The 27,922-nt window shown below is 43.3% G+C and overlaps 1 protein-coding gene across 1 annotated transcript; it reads left to right on the top strand.

Moving 5' to 3' along the window:
* Positions 1–409: 409 nt before the first annotated feature.
* Positions 410–26,394, top strand: KCNG2 (potassium voltage-gated channel, subfamily G, member 2). The gene is made up of 2 exons (XM_010193860.1): positions 410–1,218; positions 25,473–26,394. Exons 1-2 carry the CDS (start codon positions 475–477, stop codon positions 26,289–26,291), a joined length of 1,563 nt encoding a protein of 520 aa, XP_010192162.1. The 5' UTR covers positions 410–474; the 3' UTR covers positions 26,292–26,394.
* Positions 26,395–27,922: the final 1,528 nt, after the last annotated feature.

Raw genomic sequence — 27,922 nt, 5'->3', positions numbered from 1 at the left:
CCTCACACTGTGGGCATTTTTGTAAGAGAGACATTACACAAACGGGCCAAAATAACCAAAAAAACATTTGCAACTAAATTTCTTTTTTAAGTTGCTAAAATGTAAATTGTCATTTATCGAAAAGACCCATTTTCCCTTTCAGTATCCGTTGATATCTAGTTTGATAGCTCAAACCTCTAGAAAATAAATTTCTGAAAATGATAATACACTGGGTTTGTTTCCATTCATTCACTGACTAAAATCTTCAACATAGCTTCTTTTCCCAAGCGACTATCAGGCAAACATAGTCCTAAAATAATAGGGGAAATGGAGAAAAGTTTTTGGGGATTTGAAGGACAGGATTGTTTTTCATCTAGCAACACCCGAATTTTATGGTAATTTTAAAATTCTGTTTTACAGTTTGACTCTCCAATCAAGCTCCAGATGTGTGTGTTTGAGTAGCCTCGACCTCCCTTATGGACTCAATATCACAAAATGGCGTTGCTCACTGGGAATGCAGATCCTGAGTTCAGCTCCTATTCCTTCAATAACTTGGAAAACCTGTGTGAAGTGCAAACCAAGAAAGGATTCTTCTACAAAAAGGCCAAACTCCTGCACCCTGGGGAAGACTTGTGCTGCTTAGCCCGCCTGGATGACCGGACCAGGTTTGTGATCATCAATGTAGGTGGTATTAAATACAAAGTGCCGTGGACCACCTTGGAGAACTGCCCCTTGACCAGGCTTGGGAAGCTAAAATCCTGCAACAATTATGATGAGATCATGAACATCTGCGATGATTATGATGTTAGCTGCAATGAATTTTTTTTTGACCGTAATCCTAGTGCCTTCAGGACGATCATGACTTTCCTGACAGCTGGGAAGCTAAGGCTTCTCAGGGAGATGTGTGCACTTTCTTTTCAGGAGGAGCTTGTGTACTGGGGGATAGAAGAGGACCACCTGGAGTGGTGCTGTAAAAAGAGATTGCGACAGAAAGAGGAGGAGGCAGCTGAGGCCAGACTGTATGAACGGGAGATGGTATTTAGTGAAACTACACAATGTGCCTTCCAGGACGATAGCCGATTGAGTTTGTGCATGCGAAAGCTCAGGGATATGGTGGAGAACCCACACTCAGGGATCCCAGGAAAGATCTTTGCTTGTATTTCGATCTCTTTTGTTGCCATCACTGCAGTCAGCCTCTGCATCAGCACCATGCCAGATGTCAGAGAAGAAGAAGATCGGGTGAGTGCAGCTTTTCTCAGAGTAAAGTGTGTTTTGCATTCTTGTCTTCTCAGGGAAGGTGATGGGCAAAGTCACTCCAGCAATCATGCAGGTCATGCATATGATGTGGAGCGCTGGCTGGGGAAGGGCACAGAAAACATCACGTCACTTAATATTGAGGGAAGATTGGGCCAAACTCTGCCTTGCCAGCACGGCTTTGCCAAGTCTCGCCAGCAGACAGCTTTACCCAACAGATTTGTTTCCTGACATCTCTAAGGAGATGACAAACTAGCCGTGGGTATAAAAATCAGCCTTGCTTGAGGCTTAATGTTTTGAAGTTAGGTTAAGAGAGAACAGATCGGTTTTCCTTAAAGGTACTTTAATGAACTTTGAATGAACTCACAGTACCCCAGTGTAAAAACCACATCTAAAATATTCTGATGCTATAGGTGAAGTAAAGGGCAGGGAAGCTGAGGCAGCAATTTAATAGCAGGAACTAAGCAAATGTCCCAATTTTCAGACATGCTTAGTATTCTCATGTGTAAACTGTGGATGCTTCATGCCCTTGAAAATCAAGTCTTACGGATATTTTGTTTATTCTTTAATTCAACAATTTTCCTAAGGGTTTATTCCCTGTGTAAGCAGTTCAGTTTCCATGGATTAGCTGTATGTAGGCCACTGAGAGCTCATCTGAAGATCAATAGAGAAGGACATTCACATTTTCATTAAACATGTGCTGAAATGTAATTTAAGGGGTTTGAGGGGTGGAGACTTTTAGAAGAGTTCACGACTTCTCTATTTTTACTCAAATCCAAGCTTGACACTAAATGCTTGGGCTTATTTTCCAGTCCTGTGGTCATTAAATGCAATTGTGAACTGCAGTCACTAGGACAGTACTTCACCCCATCAAGTTCTGCCTCTCAGCTGAAGGCCAAGCTCACCTGAAAGCAGAACCCTTCTTGCAAGCCATCACCTGGGTGCCGAATGGCTCATCTCTCACTGCCATTAGCAGAAAAGAGAGCAGTCATTACCCGACAGGAGTCATTTACTGTTTTGTAGTATTGAAGGTAAAAATTGTGCTGATGGAAAATGGATCCAGCAACTCCAGAGAGACCCCTGGGTTTGACTGAGTACCTAATGTGCACTTAAACCCACCCTTTGCTTGCAAGGTATGCTCAGGTTAGACATGGACTGAGCTGTCTGATTTGGAATTAGACTCATTCAGTAGCAGCTGGAAAAAAACAAACAACAAAACAACAAAATATTTGCTATGTTGTTTGATATTTGATTATAAGATCTTTGTTTTGAAGGGGTTTTATGATCTAAAATTTGAGGATAGAAGTACTGGTTACTAGCTGAAAGTATATTGTTGTAATAATTTTTTTAAAATAACATTTCCAAAACATAAAACATTTACTGTAATTAACCAACAGTGCTCCAGTATGCTGGGATTTTAAGCACAGGGGATATTTTACTGTTGAAAACTGAGATGTATTTAGTGTTTAGATGTTCCTGGGTGTAAGAGCGAGCTGAACCATTGCTTTCAGAATTACCAGAGTTTAGGCACCATATATTATTACTAGATTACTAGATCATAAATAGGGACTTATAATAACAGACTAGTAATACTTGTTGAGTGGAGCAGGGCAATAATGAGGTTAGAGAAAGCATATGAGAGAAGCCTAGATTTCTTGGTAAGCTGGGGCCATTAAAAGGAGCACATTTTCAAAGTCAAATGCAAAATTTTACAATAAAGATGAATGCAGAGTTGATCTTGCAAAAGTAGTGAGTCTATGATTCCCAAAATGAGACTTTAAATAAGATTTAGAGTACAAGCAACTGATTGTAAGTTACTATTGCAGTATAAAGTCAGAAGGATTAATGTGATCCTTGAGTATCTAAACTAGGGAGTAGTGATTAGAAGCTGGAAGATATGTTTTTAACGCTATGCGGCACTGAATACTAGAATACTGCAGTCAGTTTTGACATTCATATTTTTAAATGGAGTTCTGAAAAATTGGAGAGGGTGCAAAAAAACCTATAAATATTAGATACCTGGAGAAAATGTCGTACAATAAGAAACTTGAACATTTCAGTTTATTTAGGTTTTCAAAAGGAAGGTGAGTGGATTAAGCAAATAAGTGGTTTTTATGAGGAGAGGAGAACGGTATAATCTAAAAGACCTTTAAGTTAAGCAGGGAAAGGACGCACAGTTAAAAGCTATGTCCTGATAAATTCGTATGAGAAACTAGGTGCCGATATTTAATACCATGGTGATTATTTACTGGGGCAGACTAGGAAGAGAATTAGTGGATTTTGTAATTTTTTCCTTTTTCAGTTCAAAGCTCAGTGCCCTTCTGGAAGGTGCCTTCAGCTAAACACACTCTACTTCAATCAAAAGCAAATTACTGTTTTCAGTTCAAGTCACAAAGGTGAAATGCTTGTAATACAGAGTAGATCAGAATAAATGATCTGACGTTTTTCTGTGCCCTCAAATTCTAAAAGCACAGAGCTCCTGCAAACAGGCTTTGTTCTGCCCTTTGCGCAGGGAAGGTCTGTGGACAGAGTGGAAATGGTTATTTTGTTTGAGGCAAAGGTGGTTCTCCAGCACAGGGAACGGGTGAAGGATCACTTCTTCCATAGCTTAGTTCATCCCCAATGTTCCTTGCCTGCAAATGAATCAGCACAGGTCAGCGTTCTATTTGAGCTGTAATTAGTCATGCCAGGAGTCACACATGGTGACTGATTTTGGTCCTGCACAAATGGATGCAGATACCCACACAGATCTTTTCAGCCTCAGTAAGGCTGGGCAAGGAGTCAGGCATCTGCCCGCATGGAGTTGCTTGTAGGATCAGAGACTGAGGTTTTAGACTCCTTGCATGACATCCCTACATGGCTTAGCAAGTCAGTGCAGCTCATCAGATAACAGGTGTGGAGAGAAGAGGGTTTATGTGAATTCAGGCTCCTGTTGATCATCCTGAGCTCTATCCCCAGCACCTACTCTAAAATTTGTGCCCAGGGATAGCTCTTTGGTCTGGTTTTGCAGTCTCCTCTCAGGCAGAAAATGTATCTGCATCCCTCCTGCCTAAGGAACAAATAAACAGTAAATATTATTTCAAGGATGTGGGGTACTGGGTATGTGTTTTCTGGGCTCTCGGGCTGGCATTACTGCAGTTAGGGTTCCCTGTCAGAGCTGTCACAGATACTCTGGCTAACAAGCAGCAGTCTTTTCCCTGAGCTGGCATTTTCCAGAAAACAAAAGCTTTATGTGCCACCTATCTCTCTGGAAAGAGGGAGGAACCTATCATGAAAGAAAAACATGCTGGAGAGCAGCTTTTCATACCCTGATCCTTTAATGTCATCTGAATGGACCAGCTGTTACACCCGGTGATGTCCTGCAGAGGTGTAAGCAACCTCACACAGATGTAAGTGTGGGACCTTAAACGTTAAAATTACCATGTAGGTGAGGATATTAGTATAGTGCCTGCCTATCTCTTTTAAAATACAGAGGAAGAATCAGTCTTACATTTTGTTAAGTTTATTCACTGCTCCAGATGTTCTAGATGACAGTGGCAATCTCTAGTGGTTTAACAAGACTGCAAGGATCATGTTCCCGTTTACCATGGCTGTCTTGTTCTTACTAATGATCACCCTGATTCATCTCAAGCATTACTCTTTTTTGGAAGTAGTATCATGTATTTCAGATGCTGCACAATTATCAATAAAGCTAACAGAATCAGATCCTAAACTTCTTTTTACTTACCAAGCTAAGACATATATTTTATCTTGTCATTTTTTTTTCCTCATTTAGCTTTTATGTACTGATTAATTTAAAGAAAATAACACCAGTCCAGTAACGCACATAATAGCTGCTTCTGGAAATTTCAGGGAAAGGCCACTTCAAATGTTTAAAGAAAACAAACCTGTGAAGAGAGTTGGGTTCTTCCATGTAAAATAGCAAAGCAATAATTAATTTTAATTTCAAAATTTTCAGAATGGGATATTTCTATGCAAGGTCTCGATTTAATGGTGAAAAGTCCCCTCTTAAGGCAAAATACTGCTGAGACAAAATCATAGCAGGAGCCCTTAGGCACTGAGTTCTTTCGAGACTACAACAAAAATTACCTCCAAGACATAAAAATAGCCAGAGGCATAGAGTATCCTTAAGGCATTTTAAGCATATGATACCTTTAAGTGGGCTTCTTAACTCTCTAAACAAACGGCAGGCATCAAGTGACTCAGGGAAAGCAGCTAATATATCATAGGAGTCTTCAACCAGTTGGGGATATATTACAGCAAAAGCTTTAAGACCACAGTAAGAGCTGTATGACCAGAAGACATCAAGAGATTCAACTGAAAGCCAGATGGTCATTGTACTAGACTCTTCATTTTTCTCTTGGTGAAAACAGAAATGTTGACCATTTCCATCTAAAGAAGAAAGCTTTTGTTAGTCTTCCTCATCACAGAAGAATAAGTGGTAAACTCAGAGATTAGCATCAAGCATTTTGTCCTGATTCACAAAAGCATTTGTAGGCCTGAGTCCCACTGAGGTCAATCATTTGTAGTACCACAGTGTAAAACAAAAGAAGATCAGAGAGTACTTCCTTCTTCACCGTGCCTTCTAACGTATTGGGAAAAGCTAGTCTAATTAAAGATGCTGTGATAGGAAGTTACAGTTCAATAACCTTCAGCTGAAGAACGTTACAACAAAGAGAGGGACTCATAAATAATGAAGTTAATAATAGCTTGTAAAGAAGCCTGAAACTATTTAACCTTCTAAGCTTAATTTACACACTGTACTTCATCTTTCATATTGGTGAGGATGGGGAATAGATAAATTGTGAATATGCGCTTTAAACAATCTTGTGGCTGAAGATTTCATTTCACAAAGGTACACACAAAAGTAATTTCAGACAAGGTTAAGAGAGTCTTGTATAATGATTCTCAACAGCTTTTCATAGACAAGGGGCTAGAGGAGTAGTGAGATCGGTTGAGAGCTGGCTGAACAGCCAGGCCCAGAGGGTGGTGTTCGGGGGCACAAAGTCTATTTGGAGGCCAGTAACTAGCAGTGTACCCCAGGGGCCCATACTGGGTCCAGTCCTGTTTCAACATCTTCATTAGTGATCTGGATGATGGGACAGAGTCTACGCTCAGCAACCTTGCAGATGACGCAAAGTTTGGACGAGTGACTGATAGGCTCAGTAGGTTGAAAAAATGGGCTGACTGGAGCCTTGGGAAGTTCAGCAAGGAGAAGCGCAGAGTCCTGCACCTGGCAAGGAACAACCCCATGCACCAGTATATGCTGGGAGCCACCCAGCTGCAAAGCAGCTTAGCAGAAAAGGACCTGGGGGTCCTGGTAGGCACCACATTTACCATGAGCCACCAATGTGCTCTTGCAGCAAAAAAAGCCAATCGTATCTTGGGCTGCATTAGGCAGTGTATTGCCAGCAGGTTGAGGGAGGTGCTCCTTCCCCTCTGCTCAGCACTGGTGAAGTCCCATGTCCAGTTCTGGACTCCCCAGTACAAGAGAGATATGAGCATGCTGAAGAGAGTCCAACAAGGGGCCTCAAAGATGATGAAGGCACTGAAGCATCTCACATATGTGGAAAGTCTCAGGAGCTTGGGACTGTTTAGCCTGGAGAAGAGAAAGCTCAGGAGTATCTTATCAGTGTCTATAAATACCTGAAGGGAGGGTGCAGAGAAGACAGAGCCAGGCTCTTTTCAGTGGTGCTCGGTTACAGGACCAGAGGCAATGGGCACAAACTCAGGAGGTTCCCTCTGAACACCAGGAAACACTTTCTCACTGTGAGAGTGACTGAGGACTGGCACAGGTTGCCCAGATCTAAATAGGTAGCCAAATAGGAAGAAATACAAGTATTCAGGACCTCAGAGTGTCAGAAATGCCAAACATTCTGTTGAATAATGATATCATCTTGTATCAAAACTCTTGCAGTTTGAGATACTTCTGGGTGAGGGAGACTGTTGCTTTTGCAAAAAATTATTTACTTATTTAAGTGGAAAGTAATGTAAAGGAGTAAAACAGTTGATATTGTTAGTGTTTTCTATCCTAAGATGGCACTCTGCTTGAGACTGTGGAATGAAGCTTTTCATTACTGAAGAGCTTGTTTTTAGGATGCGCTTACTTTTGTGACTGTTCAGCTGGTTTTTGGCATGTGATACTGAGACCTTCTTGATTTTAGCTTAGAGCCACATGTTTATGTGATTCATAGATGGTTTGTTTTTCATGAATAAAGGTCTTAACAAAATTGCAGGTTGTGTTTTTCCTGTCTTTGTGGAATAAACTGTTCTAGAAATTACAACGCAATCAACATAAAACATGTATCTAAAAAAAACTCCCTGCTGGTATTACAGATAACTATTTATAGTATATAGGCACCAAGGGTGACTTTTTATAAAAAGAATCTTCAGGAATTGGACTAATTTCCCTGGGGATTATCTGAGAATTCGCTATACCCTTCTCTCAGCTCTGCTGTTTAAATGCAGAATCCATGAGCTGTAACAGCATCACCAGTTACAGCATCTGAACTGATGGGCTGATGTACTCGTCCCCTACATTGCTAGTTTGCATTTCATGTTTGCTCCAGGCAGTTCAGGCCACAGCTGGCTGGAGACCAGGGAAAGACCAAACATCTCAGTAACAGCTGTCACCTGCCTTTTCTACAACATTGTGCACCAGGAAGCTCCTGCAGACACATGAGATTCATGTTCACCTTCACATTCACATGCCCTCGCTTTTGAGATGTAGGGCTCACAGTGCTATTGTAACTAAAAGTAAGGTGTTTCTTATTTTTTCTTTCATAAAAGAACCTGCCTAAAGTAGGTTTTCTGCTTAGCTGGTACTTAAGTCAAAATGGTAACACCCAGTCCAAATTACAAGCTTTGAGAGCTTGCTTTGCCCACAGTTCTAGTCATCAGCAATAAGCAGAAGTTTGCTTTGTGTTCTCAATCTGCCTCATGTAGTTTAATCACCCATTATGTGTAGTCCTGCACTTAGCTTGTGAATGCTTTGGGACAGAATGTCTTAAACACAACGTCTGTGACTGTCATCATAACAGAAGTAAAAATTAACATCCACGCTGCTGTTCAGGTACATACACACATTCCTCATGTCTCAGGCTATGAGCTAGGTTTCTAAGCAAGGAATTTTTTTTCTTTTCATAAGTGAGACCAACTTAGTTCATGCAAGATGCAGTAACTGTATCGTTACAGTCCAAAACTGAGGAGTAGCTGCAAAGTTCTGCACTGCAAGCCTGAGTCATCGCAGTGTTGTCTCCCAGCTCCTGTCTGATGGTCAGAGAAACTTGCTGCGCATGTTACCTTTCAGACAGCTCAGGTTTGTCTGAAAGCAGTTGAAAGTGATGAGGTTTGAAAGATAAAAGTGATTTTGCTTCTGTGCATTACACACAAAGCTTCAAAATCAAGGAGTCGAGAATGTCTACATTGCTCAGTCCGCACCTTAGATCTTGAGTTGTGTGATTCTCTTAAGCTGTGTGCATCTTTTATTTGACTCCCATGGGATTTGCAAATATAAGACTAATGGCAAAGCATTCTTTGCAAATATCAGGAAGTAGTGATCATGTCCTTTGGTCATTTTACTGGGAACTTGCTTGTCTGTGAATCATCTGAGTGATACAGTCCTTAATGTAAATGAAATACGTGTATTAATCATTCCTTTGTGGATCTGAATCTAAGTCTTTCCTTTATTGGTTATCCAAATCAATCTGTTAGCGTTAGAGCATCTCGGTATTGCCGAGTTCAGGATTGCTATATTCACATGCTAGGGAAACACCTTTGGTGTTGTGAGCCCTTGGCATTGCTGTTGCACAATGCGCTGCCCACTGCATCCGCTCTGCTCCTCACTGCCCAGGACTGCAGCTGTCTGCAAACCCTCTGGCCAAATAGCACACCATGCACCAGCTTTGCCAATGGTTCTCAGAGGTAGCCCTTCCCCTCTGACACTAATGAATAAAAGGTGTTTGATGGAATGACCATCAATTCTTGATACTGGTTGTGTGGATAGAGTGCTGGATAACAACTGTTTGTATTTAGTCAGGACTACTTTGAAGGGCTCTTGCCATTTTTTCTACTTGACTTGCGTGTTCCTCTTGGGGGAAAAAAAAAATACTTTCTGCAGTCCTTCCTCCCCTGGGGCGGGGGGAAACCTAGCCTTCCTGCTTGTTTGAAGCTATTTAAACTTTAGCAGATGGATCTAGTTGTTCTGTCATGACAGCTCCTTCAAGAGAAGATAAAGGAAATACGGTCCCAGTAAGAAAACCTTTTGCTGTCATGTCAGGAAGGTTAGGAGGAGTGTTGTATTTTCTTTCACTAAGAGTTGCCTTTAGACTTGGGAGTGGGGACACAGCACTGTGGAACAGGTTGCACCAAGTCCCACAGTGACCTGCAGAGCCTCTTCCCAAAATTCCCCATCTCAGCAAGGTGACTGCTTGAGCTGTTCGTGCCATGGCTCTTATCTTGGGCCTCACTAGAGCATCTTCTCCTGAGTTGCTTTCCCCAAGTAAAGAGAGAAATCCTATGGGACAAGGAGCTGCCCAAGAAGATTTTGAGGATAGCAGATTACAGTATAGATTTTGGGATGCACCTGGGAATCTCTGCTGTGTTGTCGGTTTAGAAGTAAAAAAAAATTGAGATTATTTCTCTGCACTGTTAGCTTGGAGATAAGGCAAGAGTTGGGTAAGGTAAGATTCCTGTTAACTTGTTAATAACTTTGTACTGTGCTGATGAACTCTTTCAGTCTACAGGATATCTTCTCATGAATAAATAGCAGGCTCGGGTCTAATTTTACATATTGTATAAATATGCTGCAATATTACATTAGTGATAAATAATCAAACAGCTAAGAGTCTTCCATAAAAGCATTGGTAACTTTGTCACATTGTTACGTGGTTTATGTTTGGTGCAATGTGTCTTACCCAGCAAAATGTGCTCCCTATTTCGTTTCTTTTAATATTTCTCTGGTTACATCACCATAACTGTTCATACCTACCAGTGGGTTTGTTCTCCTGAATTCCAAGTAAATCATCCAGGAAGTCTCTGAAGCCATCTCACAATAATAGTTGCTTGGCCTCCAGTCGTGTTTGTAAAATTACTACAGCTACTCAGTATAGCCTGCTTTGTAATAGCCTGAGGGTACAGTGTAGCTTCTTTACTCCATAGATTGCTCCACTGCCTTTTACAAGAGAACTTGTGCTGTACTGGCTTATTGAGAGCTGTCCCAGTGTTTTGAAAGAGAGAAATCTTTCATTTATTTGCGACAAAAATAGCAACTGGAAATTTCATCTCAGAGCTCCAGGATATATTGCTATCAATTCTGGAGGTTTGGAATGAAAGAAAGCAACCAGATTTACATTTGGCTAGACCTGAGGTAATGAGCTCATTCATGTGTACAGCACTTAGAAAAATTGCATCAAATCATTTAACATGATAAATGCTTACATTTTCCTTGCTTAAAATGTGGTGATTGAGATCAAATATAGACATTTTTGAAATGGAGGACTTTTTGCAGTGTCCATGGAGACATTTATATTCAAGACAAATTAAGATAGAAGAATGGTATACAAATGAAAAAAAAAGTTTAAAAAAATTTGCAGTAGGATTTTAACAAAGGCTTAGGAAAGGACTTGGAGAAAACTGTAAGACTGTTGGATTTTCTAAAGGAAACCATGATACTAGTGCTAAGTAAAACCATGAAAAATATGGTACTGGGTGCAATCAGCAACATTTTTGAGGACAACAACCTAATTAATTCTAGTCTATGCAGTACACCATTCATTAGTCAAACTTAATATAAGATTATAAAGTTTTCTGAAAAAAAAACCTTCTGATTTAGGTAATTACATTTCTGTAAGGTATTTGAATTAGTGACATACAACTTCTTGTCTTAATAAAAATGACATTTTTCATAAACTTACCTCCCTTATTTAATGTTTTAAAATTTCTGCTAGATCTCGAAGTAGCAGACAACTAACATGAGAATTCATCATCCTGCAACCGGGTACACAGAAAGGCATGCAAGGGTCTCTGGTGTTGGTCCAGAGTTAGTTAGGTGTTTTGCCAGTGATTTGGGAGAAAATGTAAAACAACTGTAAATTAAATTTACAGGTAGCACAGAAATCACACATTAATCAGGGACTGGAAGTATCTGGCACAGTAAGCTGAACTGATTTGAACCTGGGGAGGTAACTGCATGTTTCTCAGCAGAGAGTGCAACCTGTAGTGCAGGGAGCACAGAGCCCAGGACAAAAAACTCTTTTAGACAGTGGGGACTCAGAAAGGACTGAGAAACCCTGGTGGACTATCAGCTGTATACACTATTTCCCATCTGACATGCTAGTTAAGAGGCAGAGCATGAGGCTTTAGATACGATGTCCAGATTGGTATTCATTAAGCAGGTAAGCTTAAAAAAAAAGTTAAAAGAATTATTTAAAGTCTGAAAAATTTGCTTTAGAGTGAGACAGCAGAAGAGATTTTTAAGCAGTTAACAGCAGAATAAAGGAGTGCCTGTGGACAACAGCAAACAATAACTGGAACATGCAGCTAGACAAACTCACCCTCTAAATAATGTGTATTGCCCCTTGTGTAATTAACAACGGAAACTATCTATCTAGAGTTGCTTGAGTACATCTCATATGGTTATTAAAGACATTCTGTTGGCCCTTCTAAACATGACATCTCAGCTCAGCTGAAACCATGCATGTGATTCATGAGACACTTGGTGAGACCCTGTGCTCCGCAGGGGATTAGCTCAAGAGCCACTTCTGGCCTCACAGATCAGTGAGCAATTGCCGTCCCATCCCCGAATCGCTCATACAGGAGTGCTGTCCTCCCATGCAGGAGGTGCCAGCAAGGATGCTGCACGTCTGGGGCTTCCTTGGCCCTCATGTATATTCAGACCTGAAGTCATCAGTAAGATGAAATGAGCAGTGGCAGCTCCTAATTGTGATTAAAGGCAAGGGCAGCCAGCAAACCTCAGAAGCCTGGAAGCTTTCTGAAGAGTTGTGGCATGGGATGAGTCTGGCCCTGTGAAGGCTGGATCCTGACCAAGGTATCTTGTCCAGCACTGGCTGTGCTTGTGAGGTTGCTAGAGGGCCTGGGACACGTTACTAGCAAGGCTTAGTCCCAGTGTTCACTGCTGCTCAGGCTTGAGCTTGCAGGTCACCCAGGAGCAGGATGCCTCAGCAAGGACAGGCTGTTCACCAGGATCCGTGCCAGCCCAGCCCAGCCCACTGGCCGTTCACTGGCAGAGCCCTCATACCCTCTCCTTCCCATGCAGGCACATCCCTTTCCTTCTGCCTCAGCTCATTTTCCGAGCCTGGATAGAAATAGGAAATACAGAGAATAGTGTGAAGGTCCCAGCCATCCAACACATCCTGAGCCATGTTGGAGACTTGGCACACACTGCGCTGGGTAGAGATGACGGCAGAACAGAAATTGCAGCACCCTCCTGAAAGGTCCACGCACTGAGTGTCTTTGGGCAGAAGCTGTGGATATTTTCTCCTAGTCCACAGCCAATTGCCTTCGTATACAGTAGAAATACTGACTAATTTAAGGTAAGTCATGCAGTTCTTATATTCTGTTCTGCTATCACAAAAACCACTGTTAACTGTTTGCTTTGAGCAGAAAGAGAATATGAGAGAGTGCAGAGTTTCGCAGTGGTCAGGTCCACCTTGCAAAAATCCATCCACTTCGGAGTACACAGGAGTACAGCTTGCAGCATTTCAGTGCAAGGGCAATGCGGTAGCAGACTGCCAGCTGCGACTGAGCTGCTACCAGCAGGAGAGCAAATCTACCCATAGGGCAATATAGGCAAATCCTTCAGTTACTTTCAGATAATAGGGTAGAGGAAAAACGAGGGGGAAAACAGGTTTGGAAAAAAAATATAAGAGGAAAAGAGTAAGCTTGACTCTCCTCTTTTCCTCCAAGAGAAAAAACAGACACTCCCAACTTTTATAGCAGGTTACAGGGTTGCAGGAACTGGTAAAACTAATGTGGGTCAGTAAAATAGATCCAGCAATGAGTGGGAGGCTGGAGGAGAAGAACCTCTAAAACAGGGATTGAAAGAAGGGAAAAACGGGGGTCGGGGGTGGGGGGGGACACAAGAAGGAAAATATGCTTTAAAATGCTGTTAAGAATCAGTTGTTCTTTTGAATACAATTAGTAAGTTATAATAGGGGAGAGAAAGAGAGGAAACAAGACTGAGATTCTTTTTCAGTGTGTGAGACAAGCTTGAGAAGATGAAAAGAGGATGCTGGTTTAGGAAGACCACAGTTCTAGACATTGCTTATCTGCATGTCTCTGTGAGCGCAGCCAGATGCCACCACAGCAGCATCTTTCCCCAGGTGCTGGGTAGGCGTGAAGGCATGAGGAATGCTACTGCTTTGTCACGCAGCCCTGTCTCTCTGGGGCAGGTCCTTTCAGAGGGAAGTGTTGGGTGTAGGCACTGTCATTCCCTGGGGAAAATGTTCGCACTGCACATCCATGCCCTTGGCGAGGTTCTGCGGTGTTGTGATTTATGCTGCCACTTATGGGACAGAAGCTCCATCTTTATTTTGGCAGTCCTGCCGTGTTTATGAGAAGCAGGTGTGCTGTAAGTGCCAAAGGCCATTGCTCAAGTTTTTTTTTTCAAGCAAGAACTGAGTCTGTCTTGTTTTCTGTGCACTAGGGTAGAAATCACAAGATAGAATTATTCTCCAGAAATCAGAAGATTTGCTAATTCACAAAGTAGCTGGGCTTCTTCACCTAAAAGCTCAGAATCAAGCATTTTCTTAGGTTTCTAGAGAGTGGATTTTTTTTTTAATTGTAGTTTCTAAGCCTCAGAGGCTATGATGCCTCTATCAGAGCTGGAAAAGAGAGTGGGCTGAGGAGGAAGATTTCTACTTAATGTGAAATTGGGGAGAGGGAGACACTTGTCAGCACTGAGGCTTCTGTTGTTCAATTGTTCTGTTGGTTTGGGGTTTTTTTTGCTTTAAATTTCAGTGAAAAAGTGGGCCAAAACCAAGAAAAACATTCTGGAAATAGAAAATTCCTAGGTATGTTTTAATCAGAAATACTAAGAACATCAGTGTTCCTAAAGTGAAGCTGTTCTTTGGAGGACACCATTGCTTGGTGAAATAATCTTTTTTTTTTTTTTTTTCCTGTGTTACGGTCTCTGTCCGTGACAGTGACTCTGATAAAGAAATCCTCTGTGCTGAGCAGCCCCTGAGGTCAGGCTGTGCAGGTTGTGCCTGGTCCAAGCACAGGAGCCTGTGTGGGAGCCATGGACACTCCTGGACCATTGTGTCACCCACGAGAGTTTCCCACAGAGGGAGGCCTGCTGTGGGGCAAAGCTGCTGGAAAGAAAGCCATATGGGCAGTGGCCTGTGAAATTTTGCCTTAAATGCTGCAGGAGTTCATGAATTTCAAATGTAGTATCTTGTTCTCATGGTCCTGTGTCTTCTTGGTAGCTTCAGACAGTTTCCAAATGTCACTGGGATATTGTAAAATTGCCAAAGCAGACCCCAGATACAGCTAACCAGTGTTTTGACTCAGAATATTTTTTCAAACAAATGGCAGTAAACCTGTTCTTGTACATATGGGCTGAAATTCGCTATTATTTAAAGCCTGCTTATGTCTCACATGCATGCACTAACAAAAGCCATGGACAAGCCAGGTAGGGATCTCAGACCCCCTGAGGTCCAGCTCTAGCAGCATCAAATGCATCATTTCCTTTGCTAGTTGAACATTACAGAAAGTTAGGACTTGGATGGGCCCTCTGAGGTGAGTGTGGTCCCCTGTTGTCACACCACCATTTCCAGAAACTGAGAAGCTCAGTCTTAAAAGGTCTCTGGGCCTTCCCTGTCCATTTTGGAACCTCATGTGTCTTCTGTATTCCAGATCCTGAAAGCTGGTGTAGCTATTTCTTCTCCTGCCAACACCATCCTTCCGATTAGTCATGGGTTCTCTTTGCAAATAGCGAGTGCAACCTGAACATGTTAGGTCCCTCTCCTTCCCACTCTGACCCCACCTGCTGATTGCCATTACTGAAGTCATGGTGTTGCCCTTCCCAGCCACTACTGAACTAAGTCAGCTGTCGAAGCATAGCCAACCAGTGGGTTTTCCTGTTTGACTTTGCACTGCAGAGGATTAAGGAATGATCAGGTTCAGGGGCATGAGCTGGGTTGTAAACAGCCAGGTAGTAGATAGATATAGCAGTACTTCCAACATGTCCAGACAGAATGAGAACATTTGACCATGGCAATAAACAGTGCTTCTCTTCATCCCCTTGGTTTATTTATAGACAGCAAACATGTTTCTTCTCTGCCTTCATTTGATGATGGTAAACAAGTCAAGTGCATTTAATTGTCTGGTTTTAAGATGGGTTTTCTATTTCCACGAGCCATCCAAGTAACCTTGGGTAATCCTTCCAACTCATTCCAGTTTGAATCATCCTTGTTTAACATGGGTGGTTCTTGAACAAATCAAATCCTTCACTTACACAGTAGAACCTATCAATGAGCTTCAAATACAAGCTCTGCCCTAATCACTTCTGTGCACGGGGAGGGGATTGCTTTTATAATAATTTTTTACTGATTGCTGCCTTAAAATGTGTAGATACATATAATCTGTCAAACTGTCAGTAGCCTGCAATAGAAATCATAGCATAGCATTGTCCTCTGAGATATTTTCTGTTAGATGTTCATCTGCATTTGTTTCTTCATCTGCTTTAGTATTATTTTCTGCATTGTGATCATGCTGTTCAGTTACATATTGTAGCTGAAGGACTAAGAACAAAAGAAGGTGGAGGAGAAGAAAGCCTCTCAGATGGAAGAGCCAAGCCCATTAAAAGCATTTTTCTTAGACATCTGCATGATGCTTATCAGTGTGAGGTTAGCTGGGCAGAAAATGTGCCTCTCCTGAAGGCATTTCAATATTGGTTGTTTTGCATGCATGTATGTGGTAAACAAGAAGGAATTGATATCAAGGCTTGTTTCAAGGGTGAAAACTGTAGGTTTTCATTGTCATGAACATGAGAAAACCAAAGAAATACACAGTGAAGGGAATCCTAGCCCATGAGGAGGTCACTAGGCAGTGAGAATGCAGCAGAGCGTTAAGAAGAAGCCTCAAATAAAATGTTATCCACAGTACATTGCTCCTTCTTAAATTATAGTATGCCCCCTCTCTCCTGGTGTGTGATATGATCAGACTCGGAGATAGTGGCAGATGGTTGCTGGAGCACATACTGCTCCCTCAAGTTGCTCCCAGCTGCAGTCTGAGGAGTTTTAAGATGTCAGATGTATTTACATCCCCCCCAGGCCTTTCCAGGTGCAGTGCTGTGCTGTTCCTGATAGGCACCTGAAAATCAGGCAAGTTGATGATGTTCTGTTTCACAGCTATTTATGGTCTGTTTTATTCTTCATATGTTTCTTGCTTCTTGCAGATTTTAGTTTTGGCTACTTTCCATAACATAGAGCTAGATAACATTTGTTTCCTTTTAACAAATACTGTTGCTTTTTGGAGAAGTGTGTGCTATAAGTGGATGCAGGTCTTAGACAAGCTGGTTGAGAGGACTTAATGTGAGAGCATTTTGTGCATCTGTAGTACAACTCACCTGCTTCCCATTCTTCCCAGCAACTCCACTGGGGCAAAAAGGAGCAGGACAGTGGACTGAAGAATGTGTCTGCATGTGGCAGGGACAGTAAGTGCAGGAGGCAGGGAAATGGAGTTCAAACTTGGGATCGCAACAGTAGTCTTGCCTGGTAGGTAGGAGATTGAATCCCCTGTGGCTATGTCTTTCTCCGCAATTCAAATGTAGATGCCAAATCCATGCAGTCAGAGTACAGCTGTTAAGATATCTACAGCATTTTCAGGGAAAAAGGCAACAGGTAAACAAGTCTCAAGGCTCAGTATTTATGGCTTAGAAACCCAAGTCCTACCTACAGAATCTAATTTTGGTCATGCATTCTGGGGCTGAGATGGCCCAAAGCAGCAGGCTGCTTATGGCTTGGGCAGAGTAACTTGAGGAAACGCAGCTGGTTCCTGCTGGATCATGAGTACCACCTGTGTCTCCTGCCTATTTTATCTGCAAGGGTGGTTGTAGGCTACCATGGTGCACAGGTAAACTCCTTATGCACATGGTCTTCTCTTCCCTCCCATTGACCCTCAGACCCTTTTCTGAGCATCAGTGGAATTTCATGCATTTTTTTATCATGAGGAGGTTTACACGGCACCAGGCCTGCTGGCAACAGATGGAGTTTGGCTATCTCAAAGGGTGAAAAGGATTCTCACACACGAGTTGGCTAGGCTCATCAAGAAGGCTTTAAACTAGGTTTGAAGGGGGAAGGGGATAAAACCAGGCTCACTACAGATGAGCCTACGAGTGGCATGTCAATGTTAGGTGTGAAACCAATAGCCCAGCTTAAGTGCATCTACATCAATGCATGTAGCATAGGCAACAAATAGGAGCCGAAAGCCATCGTGCAGCAGGATGGCTGTGAATTAGTTGCCATCACAGAAACATGGTAGGATGATGCTCATGACTGAAGTGCTGCAATGGATGGCTACAAGCTCTTCAGAAAGGCTAGGCAAGGAAGGAGAGGTGTTGGGTTGGCTTTGTATGTTAGGGAGATAAGGTCAAGTGCTTATGGGTAAGGATGAGGGGGAAGGCCAACAAGGCAAATATACTGCTGAGAGTCTGGTATAGACCACCCAAGCAGGACAAAGAGGCAAATGAAGCATTCGACAAGCAGCTGGCAGAAGTCTCACAATCGCTAGCCCATGTGCTCATGGGGGACATCAACTTACCAGATGTTGGCTGGAAATGCAACACAATAGAGAGGAAACAGTCTAGGAGGTTCCTGGCGTGTGTGGAAGATAACTTCCTGATGCAGCTGGCAAGTGAGCCTTCTGGAGGACAGACTTTGGCCTGTTCAGGACACTGGTTGAGAGAGTCCCTTGAGAGGCAGTCCTGAAGGGAAAAGGGGTCCAGGAAGGTTGGGCACTCTTCAGGAAGGAAGTCTTAAAGGTGCAGAAGCAGGCTGTCCCCATGTGCTGTAAGACAAACCAGCAGGGAAGACGAATGCCCTGGCTTAACAGGGAACTTTTGCTGGAACTCAGAAAAAAAAGTTTACCACTTTTTGAAGAAGGGGCAAGCAACTCAAGAATAGTACAGGGATCCCATTAGGTCATGCAGAGGGAAAATTAGAAAGGCAAAAGCCCAGCTAGAACTCAATCTGGCCACTACTGTAAGATAACAAAAAGTGTTTTTACAAGTAGATTAACAACAGAAAGAGAGCCGTTGCTCTCTACAGCTACTTGAAAGGAGGATGTAGTGAGGTGGGTATTTGTCTCTTCTCCCAAGTAACTAGTGATAGGATGAGAGGAAATGGCCTCAAGTTGCGCCAAGAGAGGATTATATTGGATATTAGGAAAAATTTCTTCACTGAAAGAGTGGTCAAGCACTGGAACAGGCTGCCCAGGGAGGTGGTGGAGTCACCATCCCTGGAGGTGTTCAAAAAATGTGTATATGTGGCATTTCAGGACATGGTGTACTGGGCATGGTGGTGTAAAGTTGATGGCTGGACTTGATGGTCTTAAAGGTCTTTTCCAACTTTAATGACTCTACGATTCCATTTGGCACTTTGAGCACTTTGAGACAGAAATGCAAGACATGCAGGTAGCTGTATCTCAGTAACCCCTTGGCTACATGACTGCAACTGAATAGCATGGCATGTAATTTTACCAGCTGATTAGACTCTGGCTGTGGAGTTTAGCACTCCCTGGAGTTACTTTCTAGCAGTTGCCATAGTCTTTTGGCATCTCCCTTATTCCTGTTGGTGTTCCATGTTTATTTGCTGCTTTACTGGCAGAATAAAAATAACAAGCTGAAAGGTTGTGAAGTTATTTGGGGCTGTGCTGCCTTGTGATCAAAGGAAATCCAGAGAGATAACATCTAAAATAGATGCAGCTCCTGCCCACCTCCTTGCCCTTTCTCTTCAACAAAGACAAGTTGTACAGGAACAATTGCGCAAGAGCTCTCTCGTGTCCATAATGTGACTGCAGACCATTTGTGACAACCCTCCTCACTGAAGGCAAGGCTCTGGTTACCTTTTCTAGCAGCTGGGCTGAAGATGAAGCACGAACCAAACTCTAGTCACAGATCAAAGTGTGTGCAGCGAGAAGCAGAGGGCTCTTTCATGGCCCCTTGGTGACTTTCAAAACAGAAACCCTTACTTTGAATTCACAGCCAGCCAGCTTTGAGGACAGACTGTGCAGAAGCTGAATCATCCTTGCTGAGGAGCATGAGAAATGCTCGGAGCAGGCTGGCTGCAAGTTCAGCCTGACCCCAGCTTTAATGGCAGCTGTACTGAATTACAATCCCCAAGTCTGCAGGGAGTCAATGGAGAGGGGAGCACGCCTGTGCCCAAGGGCAGAGTGTGATGCTGCCCTTCCAACAACAGGTCCCATCGCAGGAGTCACACTCTCATCCTTGCTGTGAAAATTGGCTGGATGCTTTCATCAGAAAATTGCTTTTCATCAGAAAGTGCCAGCATGAGCAGAATCTGTGGGGTTTTTTTGTTGGGGGGGCACGTTTCTGGGAATGTTGCTGTTTTGCTGGCATTTTTCTCTGAGAAAGCTTCATTTCACAGCGATAGCTGGGACAAGAGAGAGAGGTGACCCAGCACCCAGTGCTTCAGGTGCTCCCGTGGGCTGGGGCAGAGCCAGGTGCAGGCTTCCACCCTGCCCGTTTTGGAGCAGGAGCCGGGCAAGTGCTCCATGCTTTGGGCTGCTGGATAGCTGGAAGTGGGAAGGTCTGTCCTATGAATCTCTCTGCAGATGTTCACTGAAACAAGTGGTTCAGCCTGAAGCCCAAATCCACAGGGAGCAGCCTAAGCTGCTGGGCTAGGGGCTGTCTGGCACGCTGTGTCCAGGCTGGTGGCTGCCACACATGGCAGCCTCAGGGACTTTGTCTGCAGGTCCCTTAACACTGATCTCGGGTGCCGAGACCTTGGTTACATCACAATTTCAAGTTCCACGTTTTTGTTTAAAAACAATTTGATCTGATCCACGCAGAGAAACACTTGAAATATATGACCCAAAAGGTTCAAGTAACAAGGAGCAAGTGGAAGAGAACAAAAATATCATTTTAGAAATGTAATGATTTTAAAGTTTATGTAAGTATTTTTGTATTCGGTGCCTTATATTTGTGGGGTTTTTTTCTTAACATACACATTTGACAGACAGGGAAGTCTTTGTTACAGTGGGGTTGTGGGTAGCATTTAAACTTCTTCCTTGAAAGCACTGTGGAGCTGCTGACCATACAAAAATGTGTATGCAGAGCAACACAAGAACTGGGGCGGTTAGAGGTGATCTGGCTTTTGACATCCTCTAATGCCAGAGAGAGGGGGAGATGGCGTCAGAGCCTGCACGAATCTAGAGGAGAGTCCGAATTTCTTCTCAGGAGAGCAGAGGACAAAGGCCAGGTCAGGAAGTCACAACACACAGTGGAGAATTTCTCTGAGGCTCAGTACAGGGAAGTACCAGTGACAGGGACCCTGCAGGCCAAACCAAAACGTTTCTGAAAGACGCCTGCAGCTTTTAGACAGCATACAGAGTACAGCTGGATGTGAACTCCAGTGACACCAGCATTTCTTTTTGTAATTTTCCTTTTGCCAAAGAAACCTGACCCAGCCTTTGGCAAAGCAAATGTTTCTCCAGAAGAAAGATATTGCGGTTGGCTTTTTGACAGCAAATTTCTATAAATCCTAGCAAAGGAGACTCACTTTAATTTGACTGCATAGAATTACTAACCAAGACCTTCCTTTGTTTCTTTTCTTGTGCCCTGAGTTGACATTAGTATATGGCCCCAAAATCCTGTGCAACTATAGATATTTCCCCATACTCAAGTAATTTCTGCACAGAAAAAAACCATCTACTTGCTGTTTGAAAGAAACACATGTACATGCTTAAATACACATACATCTTGTAAAGAACAACTGGCTCTATATATTTTCATGATAAAACTGGTTTTTATAATCAAGAGCCTAAGATAGAGTTTATTTAATTGTATGATTATATGTACATTAAAAGAAAAGAATGTTAGTCTTTTAAGACTAGAGAAGTGCAATGGGGGTGTATTTTGTGATTGCCATTCATGCTATTTTTTGTTTAGACCTCTAAAAGACAAAAAGAAATTAAATTGTTATTGAAAATTTAAAAAAAAAAAGTTTTCCTGTGGCCTAGTTTCATAAAGCTAGATATGAAAATGTAATCATAAAAATGTATCTGTTAGATTAGAGGATGAGGTAATCTGGTTAGTTAGTACGAGAGCTAGCTATTTTGCTTTCAAAAAGCAAATAGCAGTATGTAGTTGTTAATGTATGTGTTTATGGCCATGTGTTGTTCTCTTTTTTGAGAACATACAGATTTGATACAGACCTATTTTGGGCAGGATGCTATCCTATTCTGTTAGGACTTGTTTTTACTCTTATGCCAATGGCTGATTAATTCTTCACTGCTTTTTTCCATCTGTGTGTGTCTTTCTGTGCATTTTTGTTTTGTTTTCTTGACTGGAAAAAACCTCAAAACCGTAAGCTTAGTTACAGCATCTCATTGGACTCAAATACATAGTTAAAAGTTTTAGAAACAGAAAAATTATTTTGTGTTTGTTTGTTTTTTACAATGCTCTAATCAAGGAGGAAAAAACTGCAAGAAAAAGCAGCTGCAGCTGAAAGAAGCAAAGAGCATGAAACATGTTTTTGCTGTTACTGGTTTTGATTTCATGGGAGAATAATAATAGGTCATACCTAGATGATATTGAAACATGGTCCAGGGGACAGGAAGACATTTAATTAGTGAAAAAAAGGCCTCTGGCAGGTTATTTGACACACAGGTCTGTTTTCTAAAAGCCTGCTCATACCCTGTTGTTTTCGGGCCAGCCTCTGTACCGACCCTGGCTTGTTCAGATTGCAATAGGTTAATAACGATATTGAGAAAGACTGGCACTTTGCTGAAGATAATTATGCATTAGCTAGAAGAGGGGATTGTTTCATCCCATTAAAATGAACTCTGTGTAGCAGTGCATTATTGCTCCACTCCACTGCAAGTAAACATCTTGCCATTCCCAGTGCTCACTGTCAGCTGTGGACAGTGGGCAGAGCCGGCAGAGAAAAGCCAGAGCCCCCCATCAGCTCCTAGTGGAGAACATCTCAGCTCCTCATTACAGCCATGGGAAAAGATGGGGCTTGGGTCTTCTGTGCTGGATGACATGAGCTTCAGATGCTGCCAAGCCTCTCGTGCTCAGCTGAGCGGAGGTTGCCAGGCGGCTCCTGCGCTTGCGTTTTTGATGTCGTTCTGCAGGAAGACTGAGGACATAAATAGCAAAACTGTAGGTTTGTGAACCTACACAGGATAAACATGTCAGAGTGTGGGAGGGCAGATAGGAGTCTTCCAAAAGTCATCTCCGCTGGTAGTCCGTTAATGAGGAACAATTTTCACTCCTGTTTGCTCCCACACCAAAACTCATGCACAGAAGGACTTTGGAGAGTCTCCTTTCCTTATGCACCAAATAGAGAGTGCGGGGGGAATTAGGTCCCGAATCAGTTATTAAACTCCTTAAAGTCTTTGTAAGTCTATTCCAAGTCTAAATTCTCCATAGGCTTCACTGACTTTCCTTACACTTTTAGTGGCATGAAAATTATACGCACGCACATCAGAATGCAGAACGCTCCCTGCCAGATGGGTCCCTTAAGGCAAGCTGCATCTTTGTTTCCACACGTGGTGGTCCAAGTAGTGATGTACCTTTCAGAGAAAGCAAACTTGTGGGTTTTTTTTTCTTCTTGCTACTGCTTTGCTCTTGACATATCTGTTCTTCTATGGGCTGTCTTCCTAACCTCTCAGCCTGATCCTTCTGTATGCATGCAAGGAGCTGCAAATCGCCTGCAACCATTGCTCCTGGCTGTGAGATCAAGCATGTCCTGATGAAAGATCTCCAGGCAGCAGGGCTCTGGGATGCTGTCAGTCTGATGGCTGCTTTCTTGGTTATAAGGTGACACAGGCAGAGTCCTTCCACTGACTTTGTGAGTTTTGGCTCTGGCCCTCAGAGCCAGATTTGTGCGGTGGTGTGAAAGCATCTTGGTTCTGCATCTGATGGGAGATCCCGACAGCATAATTAAGCTGTGATAGGAGCAAAGCCCCTAAAAGAACATGTTTTGTCCTATGTGTTATGATTGTGACAAAAATACTTATTTATGACCAAATTAGTCTGGTGAGGCAGATATAAATCAAGCTACTTCTAGTTTTCACACCTATCAAAATTAGGAAGTTAAAGACATGCTATCTGAGCTACCACATGAGTAAAACAAGATTATCCTTCCTCCCTGCAATATGCTTCAGATCTTGACAGCAATTTGAAATGGAACAAGTAATTTTTCTCTCCATATCAGCATGACCTCCTGGGAAACAGTGGGAGGTACATCATGGGCCAACTGAAAGTGGGATACAAAAGAAAAAAAAATCTATAAATACAAGGCACTACAACCTTTCATCGTGTATGGTAGATGGACCATAAATGTCTGCTCTGAAGATTCCTTTTCACGTTTTTTTTTTCCTATTGTCATATTCTCTTCAGTCATTGTCTCAGTTTCAAGTGTGAAATGGGGAAGGTGCCTCGGCATTTTGGCTATCAGGTTGAAGTAATGTGAGGCTTTATACTCCATGGGGTGTATATATACTCCACTGCTCCTGCTGCTGGCAGTGCAGCAGCCCTTGAAACGTGTATGCAATCACTCCCCTACATTTGGGGGAATGCTGTTGTTAGTTGAAGTGCTCCTTTCTTTCACAACAGGGAAAAAAACTGTGCATAAACACTTGGAGAAGGATGAAGTTAGGATGTGGTGCTGTGCGGTAAAAATGTCCCTGGCTCTGCCTAGCAGAAGACACCTGTGGTGAGCACGTGGGCAGAACTGCTTATAGATGTGCCAGGTTCTCAGCTTCTCCAGCGGTGAAATGGGGACCGGCTTGACAGCCTTGCAGCTCCTGAGTGATTCTTTATTGCTATAATTTAGCATAGGCGAGCAAAATGAGGTTTTACATTGGTACCTAATGCCTGTTGCACCCAGTGGGAGTCACACACCTCACTACCAGGGAGGTACCTCGCTTACAAGAGTTTTTATGAACTGTTCAGAGTCAAACTGGCTCACTGAATAAATATACACTTCCCTTAAATAAATATCCACTTGCCTTCCGCTCAAAGCCCCCAGAGCATAACACTTCTATATGAGCATTTACAGAGGAAACAGCGCTAGCCCTATAATTGTCCACATCAAAATCTGTTTATTTAGGGAAGCTGATTATTATTATTATTCAGCTGGAGTTACTAACAGTGGTGCAGCGGAGAATTGCCATAGTATTTGTGCTGTTGAACTAACCATCACCAGCACTGTTGTTTATTGCTGTGCAGTGTGCCAGGGCTGGCTTGTTTACAGGCATCGCGACTAAAGCACCAGAGGTCCCTTCATTTTCCACCAGGTGAGCCTGCAGGGAAGAGCACCTCTTCCAGTGCCTCAGAAAATTTGGGGAGGGCATCATGGTGGCCAGTTGTTACAGCTGAAGTATCTGAAAATGCTCATATCTCTGGACCCTTCTTGGATCTTGTGGGACTTTTTCTTTTAGAAATATCTACGTTTATCAGTTCTTTATATAAGCTTTTGACTATAGGGCCAGTCTGTTAATAAATGCTCACTGGAATATAAAAAATATGCTATATTTTGTGAATAATAGATGACTCCAAGCACATAACATAAGATGGTGTAGGTGTTTATGAGCCATTTATAAGCAGTTTATTATTGATCAGCAAAGGAGGGAGGGATCACCCATTTATTAAAATCTGTGAATCCTGTACTAATCCTTTCTAAAAGGTGTTAAAAGATCAGTAAGAAATGTGGGGTGAGCCTCTGGCCTTTCAGCAATGGGCTGTCGGGCCAACAGCTGATACCATCACACCAAATTCTTGGCAGCCCCAGGATATTCCTGAGTGTCATTGACCTGTCCTGCAGCCAAACACATAGCTGGTAGCTCTGGTTTGAATTATCCATTCCAGCTGCTTTTAGCAGCGATGATTTTAATGTGGTACCTCGCAATTCGTATCAATTTCACGTGGTGCTTTCCTTTAAGAACTGCCACTCTCTATTTCTTTGGTTCACTCCCTGGTTAAATCTTTTTCTTCCCCCTTTTTCTGTGTTTCCCACTCCTCTTCTCTCCAGGGTGAATGCTCACAGAAGTGCTATGACATCTTTGTGCTGGAGACGGTGTGCGTGGCGTGGTTTTCCTTCGAGTTCCTGCTGCGATCCATCCAGGCGGAGAACAAGTGTGCTTTCCTGAAAACCCCGCTAAACATCATCGACATCCTGGCCATCTTGCCTTTCTACATCTCTCTCATTGTGGATGTGGTCTCCACGAAAAACAGCAGCAAGCCCAGTGGGGGAGCAGGGAACAAGTACCTGGAACGAGTGGGCCTGGTGCTGCGCTTCCTGCGGGCCCTGCGCATCCTCTATGTGATGAGGCTGGCACGGCACTCGCTAGGGCTGCAGACGCTGGGGCTCACCGTACGCCGGTGCACCAGGGAGTTCGGGCTCCTCCTGCTCTTCCTCTGCGTGGCCATGGCCCTCTTCTCACCACTGGTCTACTTGGCTGAGAGCGAACTGGGAGCCAAGCAAGAATTCACCAGCGTCCCCACCAGTTACTGGTGGGCCGTGATCTCCATGACAACTGTTGGCTATGGGGACATGGTTCCTCGTAGCATCCCCGGACAGGTGGTAGCCCTGAGTAGTATCTTGAGTGGGATTTTGCTGATGGCTTTCCCAGTCACGTCCATCTTCCATACCTTTTCCCGTTCCTACAGCGAGCTGAAGGAACAGCAGCAGCGAGCAGCGAGCAGGCAGGCGCACCAGCTAGAAGAGAGCACTAAACTCCCAGGTGGTGACAGTACACAGGGGTTCAGTGTCATGTTGCCACCGGATGCTGCTGGGCAGGAGGGTCAGCCCACGGTGGACCAGGAAGCCAAGAGAAGTTGTTCACTCTGAACAGCCAAAGACGTATGTTGGCAGCACAAGAAGCAGTGGCCAAGGAGGGTCAGTTCTGCAAGAAGACCCTCCTGAACTGTGTCAATGAGGGGCAGACACACACACAAGGTTGTCGCTAAAGACCAACTTTTGATCTTAAGGGCCTGCTGAAATGTGACCCTAGAAACTCTACCAAGTACAGCTCTGCTCCACTGCTTTTCGTAGGGCTTTTCTTTTCTATTGAACAAGTATTTCTGGCAACCTGCAAGGAGCAGCCATTGAACGAGGCCAGCCAGAGTGTAAGGTGAAGCACAGCCTGTGCCGAGGTGCCGTTCGGTGGAGCAGCCAGTGTGTTTGCTGCTGTGCCGTGTGTGAGGGGGCGAACAAGGGGGCTCCCTGTGCTGCGATGCCCCATGCACAGGGGGTTTGTTTTGGCAGCTCCACCAAGGAACACAAACCTCAGACAAGTCAAGGGGTAAGGGCAGATGGAGGACAGAAGCATCCCTTCAGCCTTCCCAGGAGCTTGGTTTTGTGGGTGTTACAGATCAGGCAGCACAGCCTGGGCTGCCAGCTCTGACTTGTGCGCTAGCACAGTATGCATTATTTACTAAATATGTGTATTTACCATCCTCAGCTCTGTATCTTAGCCCCATGACAGAAATACACATAGACAATATTCCTGACTATGGTACTGAATGTTAACTTGTTTTTTTTGTCCTTTGCTAACATTTGAATATAACAAATATCTTTACAAATCATGCTATTTCTCCTCTGTTAACTATTTCCATCTCTCATGTATCCAAAAAAAAGGTGTTTTTGATGACTAAATCTGAACTACACACAGCCCAAGAAAGAGAGGGTGATGCCAAACCAGCAGTGACTCCCAGCCCTGCATACTCCTCCTCAGGCGGTGGTGGCTGCAGTGATGTGCACATGAGAGTAGTACAAACCCAGTGAAGTCAATGAAACGCCTTCAGTGTGGGCCCTGGCCCAAGCTGCAGCATCACAGCTGTGCTCTATGTTAGGAGTAGTCTTTATTTAACTTTTTTTCCCCTACTAAGAAAAAGACAATCCTGCTATCTGAAAATCAGAATTATTGTTCTGGCTCTTCTTCCTAATTCTCAAAAGATTTAAGTCAATTTAAAGAGAAAATTAATCATACGGTGGCATCTGCGTGTTTGTTTATTTGTACCAGCCTGGAGAGCTCTCCTGCGCCCTCCCTGGAGGAGCTGTGTAGCTGGTCCCAGTCAGCGTGCTGGATGGGTCTTTCAGTGCTTCTGCAGGTGGGATACGGTCAGGGGGGTGGAGGGAAATGGAGCACAACTGCCTCTGGTACGTATGCCCTCATTTGTATCGAAGCCATGCAGCATCACCCTCCATATTCTCTTGCCAGCAAGGGAGCAAAAGCTGAGGTGTTGAAGGTGGGATTTGTCTGGGTTGTTTTTTTTGCCTCAGCATATGTTTGTGCCTCAGCACATTAGTGAATATTAAGCCATTCCTTATAGCAGCAAAGGGAAAATAAAAGGTTACACTTTATTTTAATAAAAATTAGAATCTTTGTTGCTAGATGCTCCCCTCTGATGATTGAGGGGTGGGGGGGGAGGCAACGTGTTGCCGTGAAGCCATGTTGTATGGAACTACAGGCAAACCAA

This window comes from Mesitornis unicolor, unplaced genomic scaffold (genome assembly GCF_000695765.1).
Source record: "Mesitornis unicolor isolate BGI_N332 unplaced genomic scaffold, ASM69576v1 scaffold10981, whole genome shotgun sequence".
Lineage (NCBI taxonomy): Eukaryota > Metazoa > Chordata > Aves > Mesitornithiformes > Mesitornithidae > Mesitornis > Mesitornis unicolor.
Note: the sequence above shows the minus strand (reverse complement) of the source record. Positions and strands in the feature narration are given on the sequence as shown.

Bases quoted from the DNA above. Each gene is read 5' to 3' on its own strand.
- KCNG2 (XM_010193860.1), top strand. From the start codon at position 475: ATGGCGTTGCTCACTGGGAATGCAGATCCTGAGTTCAGCTCCTATTCC. The intron at 1,219-25,472 runs GTGAGTGCAGCT...TCTTCTCTCCAG, and splicing joins TCAGAGAAGAAGAAGATCGG to GGTGAATGCTCACAGAAGTG.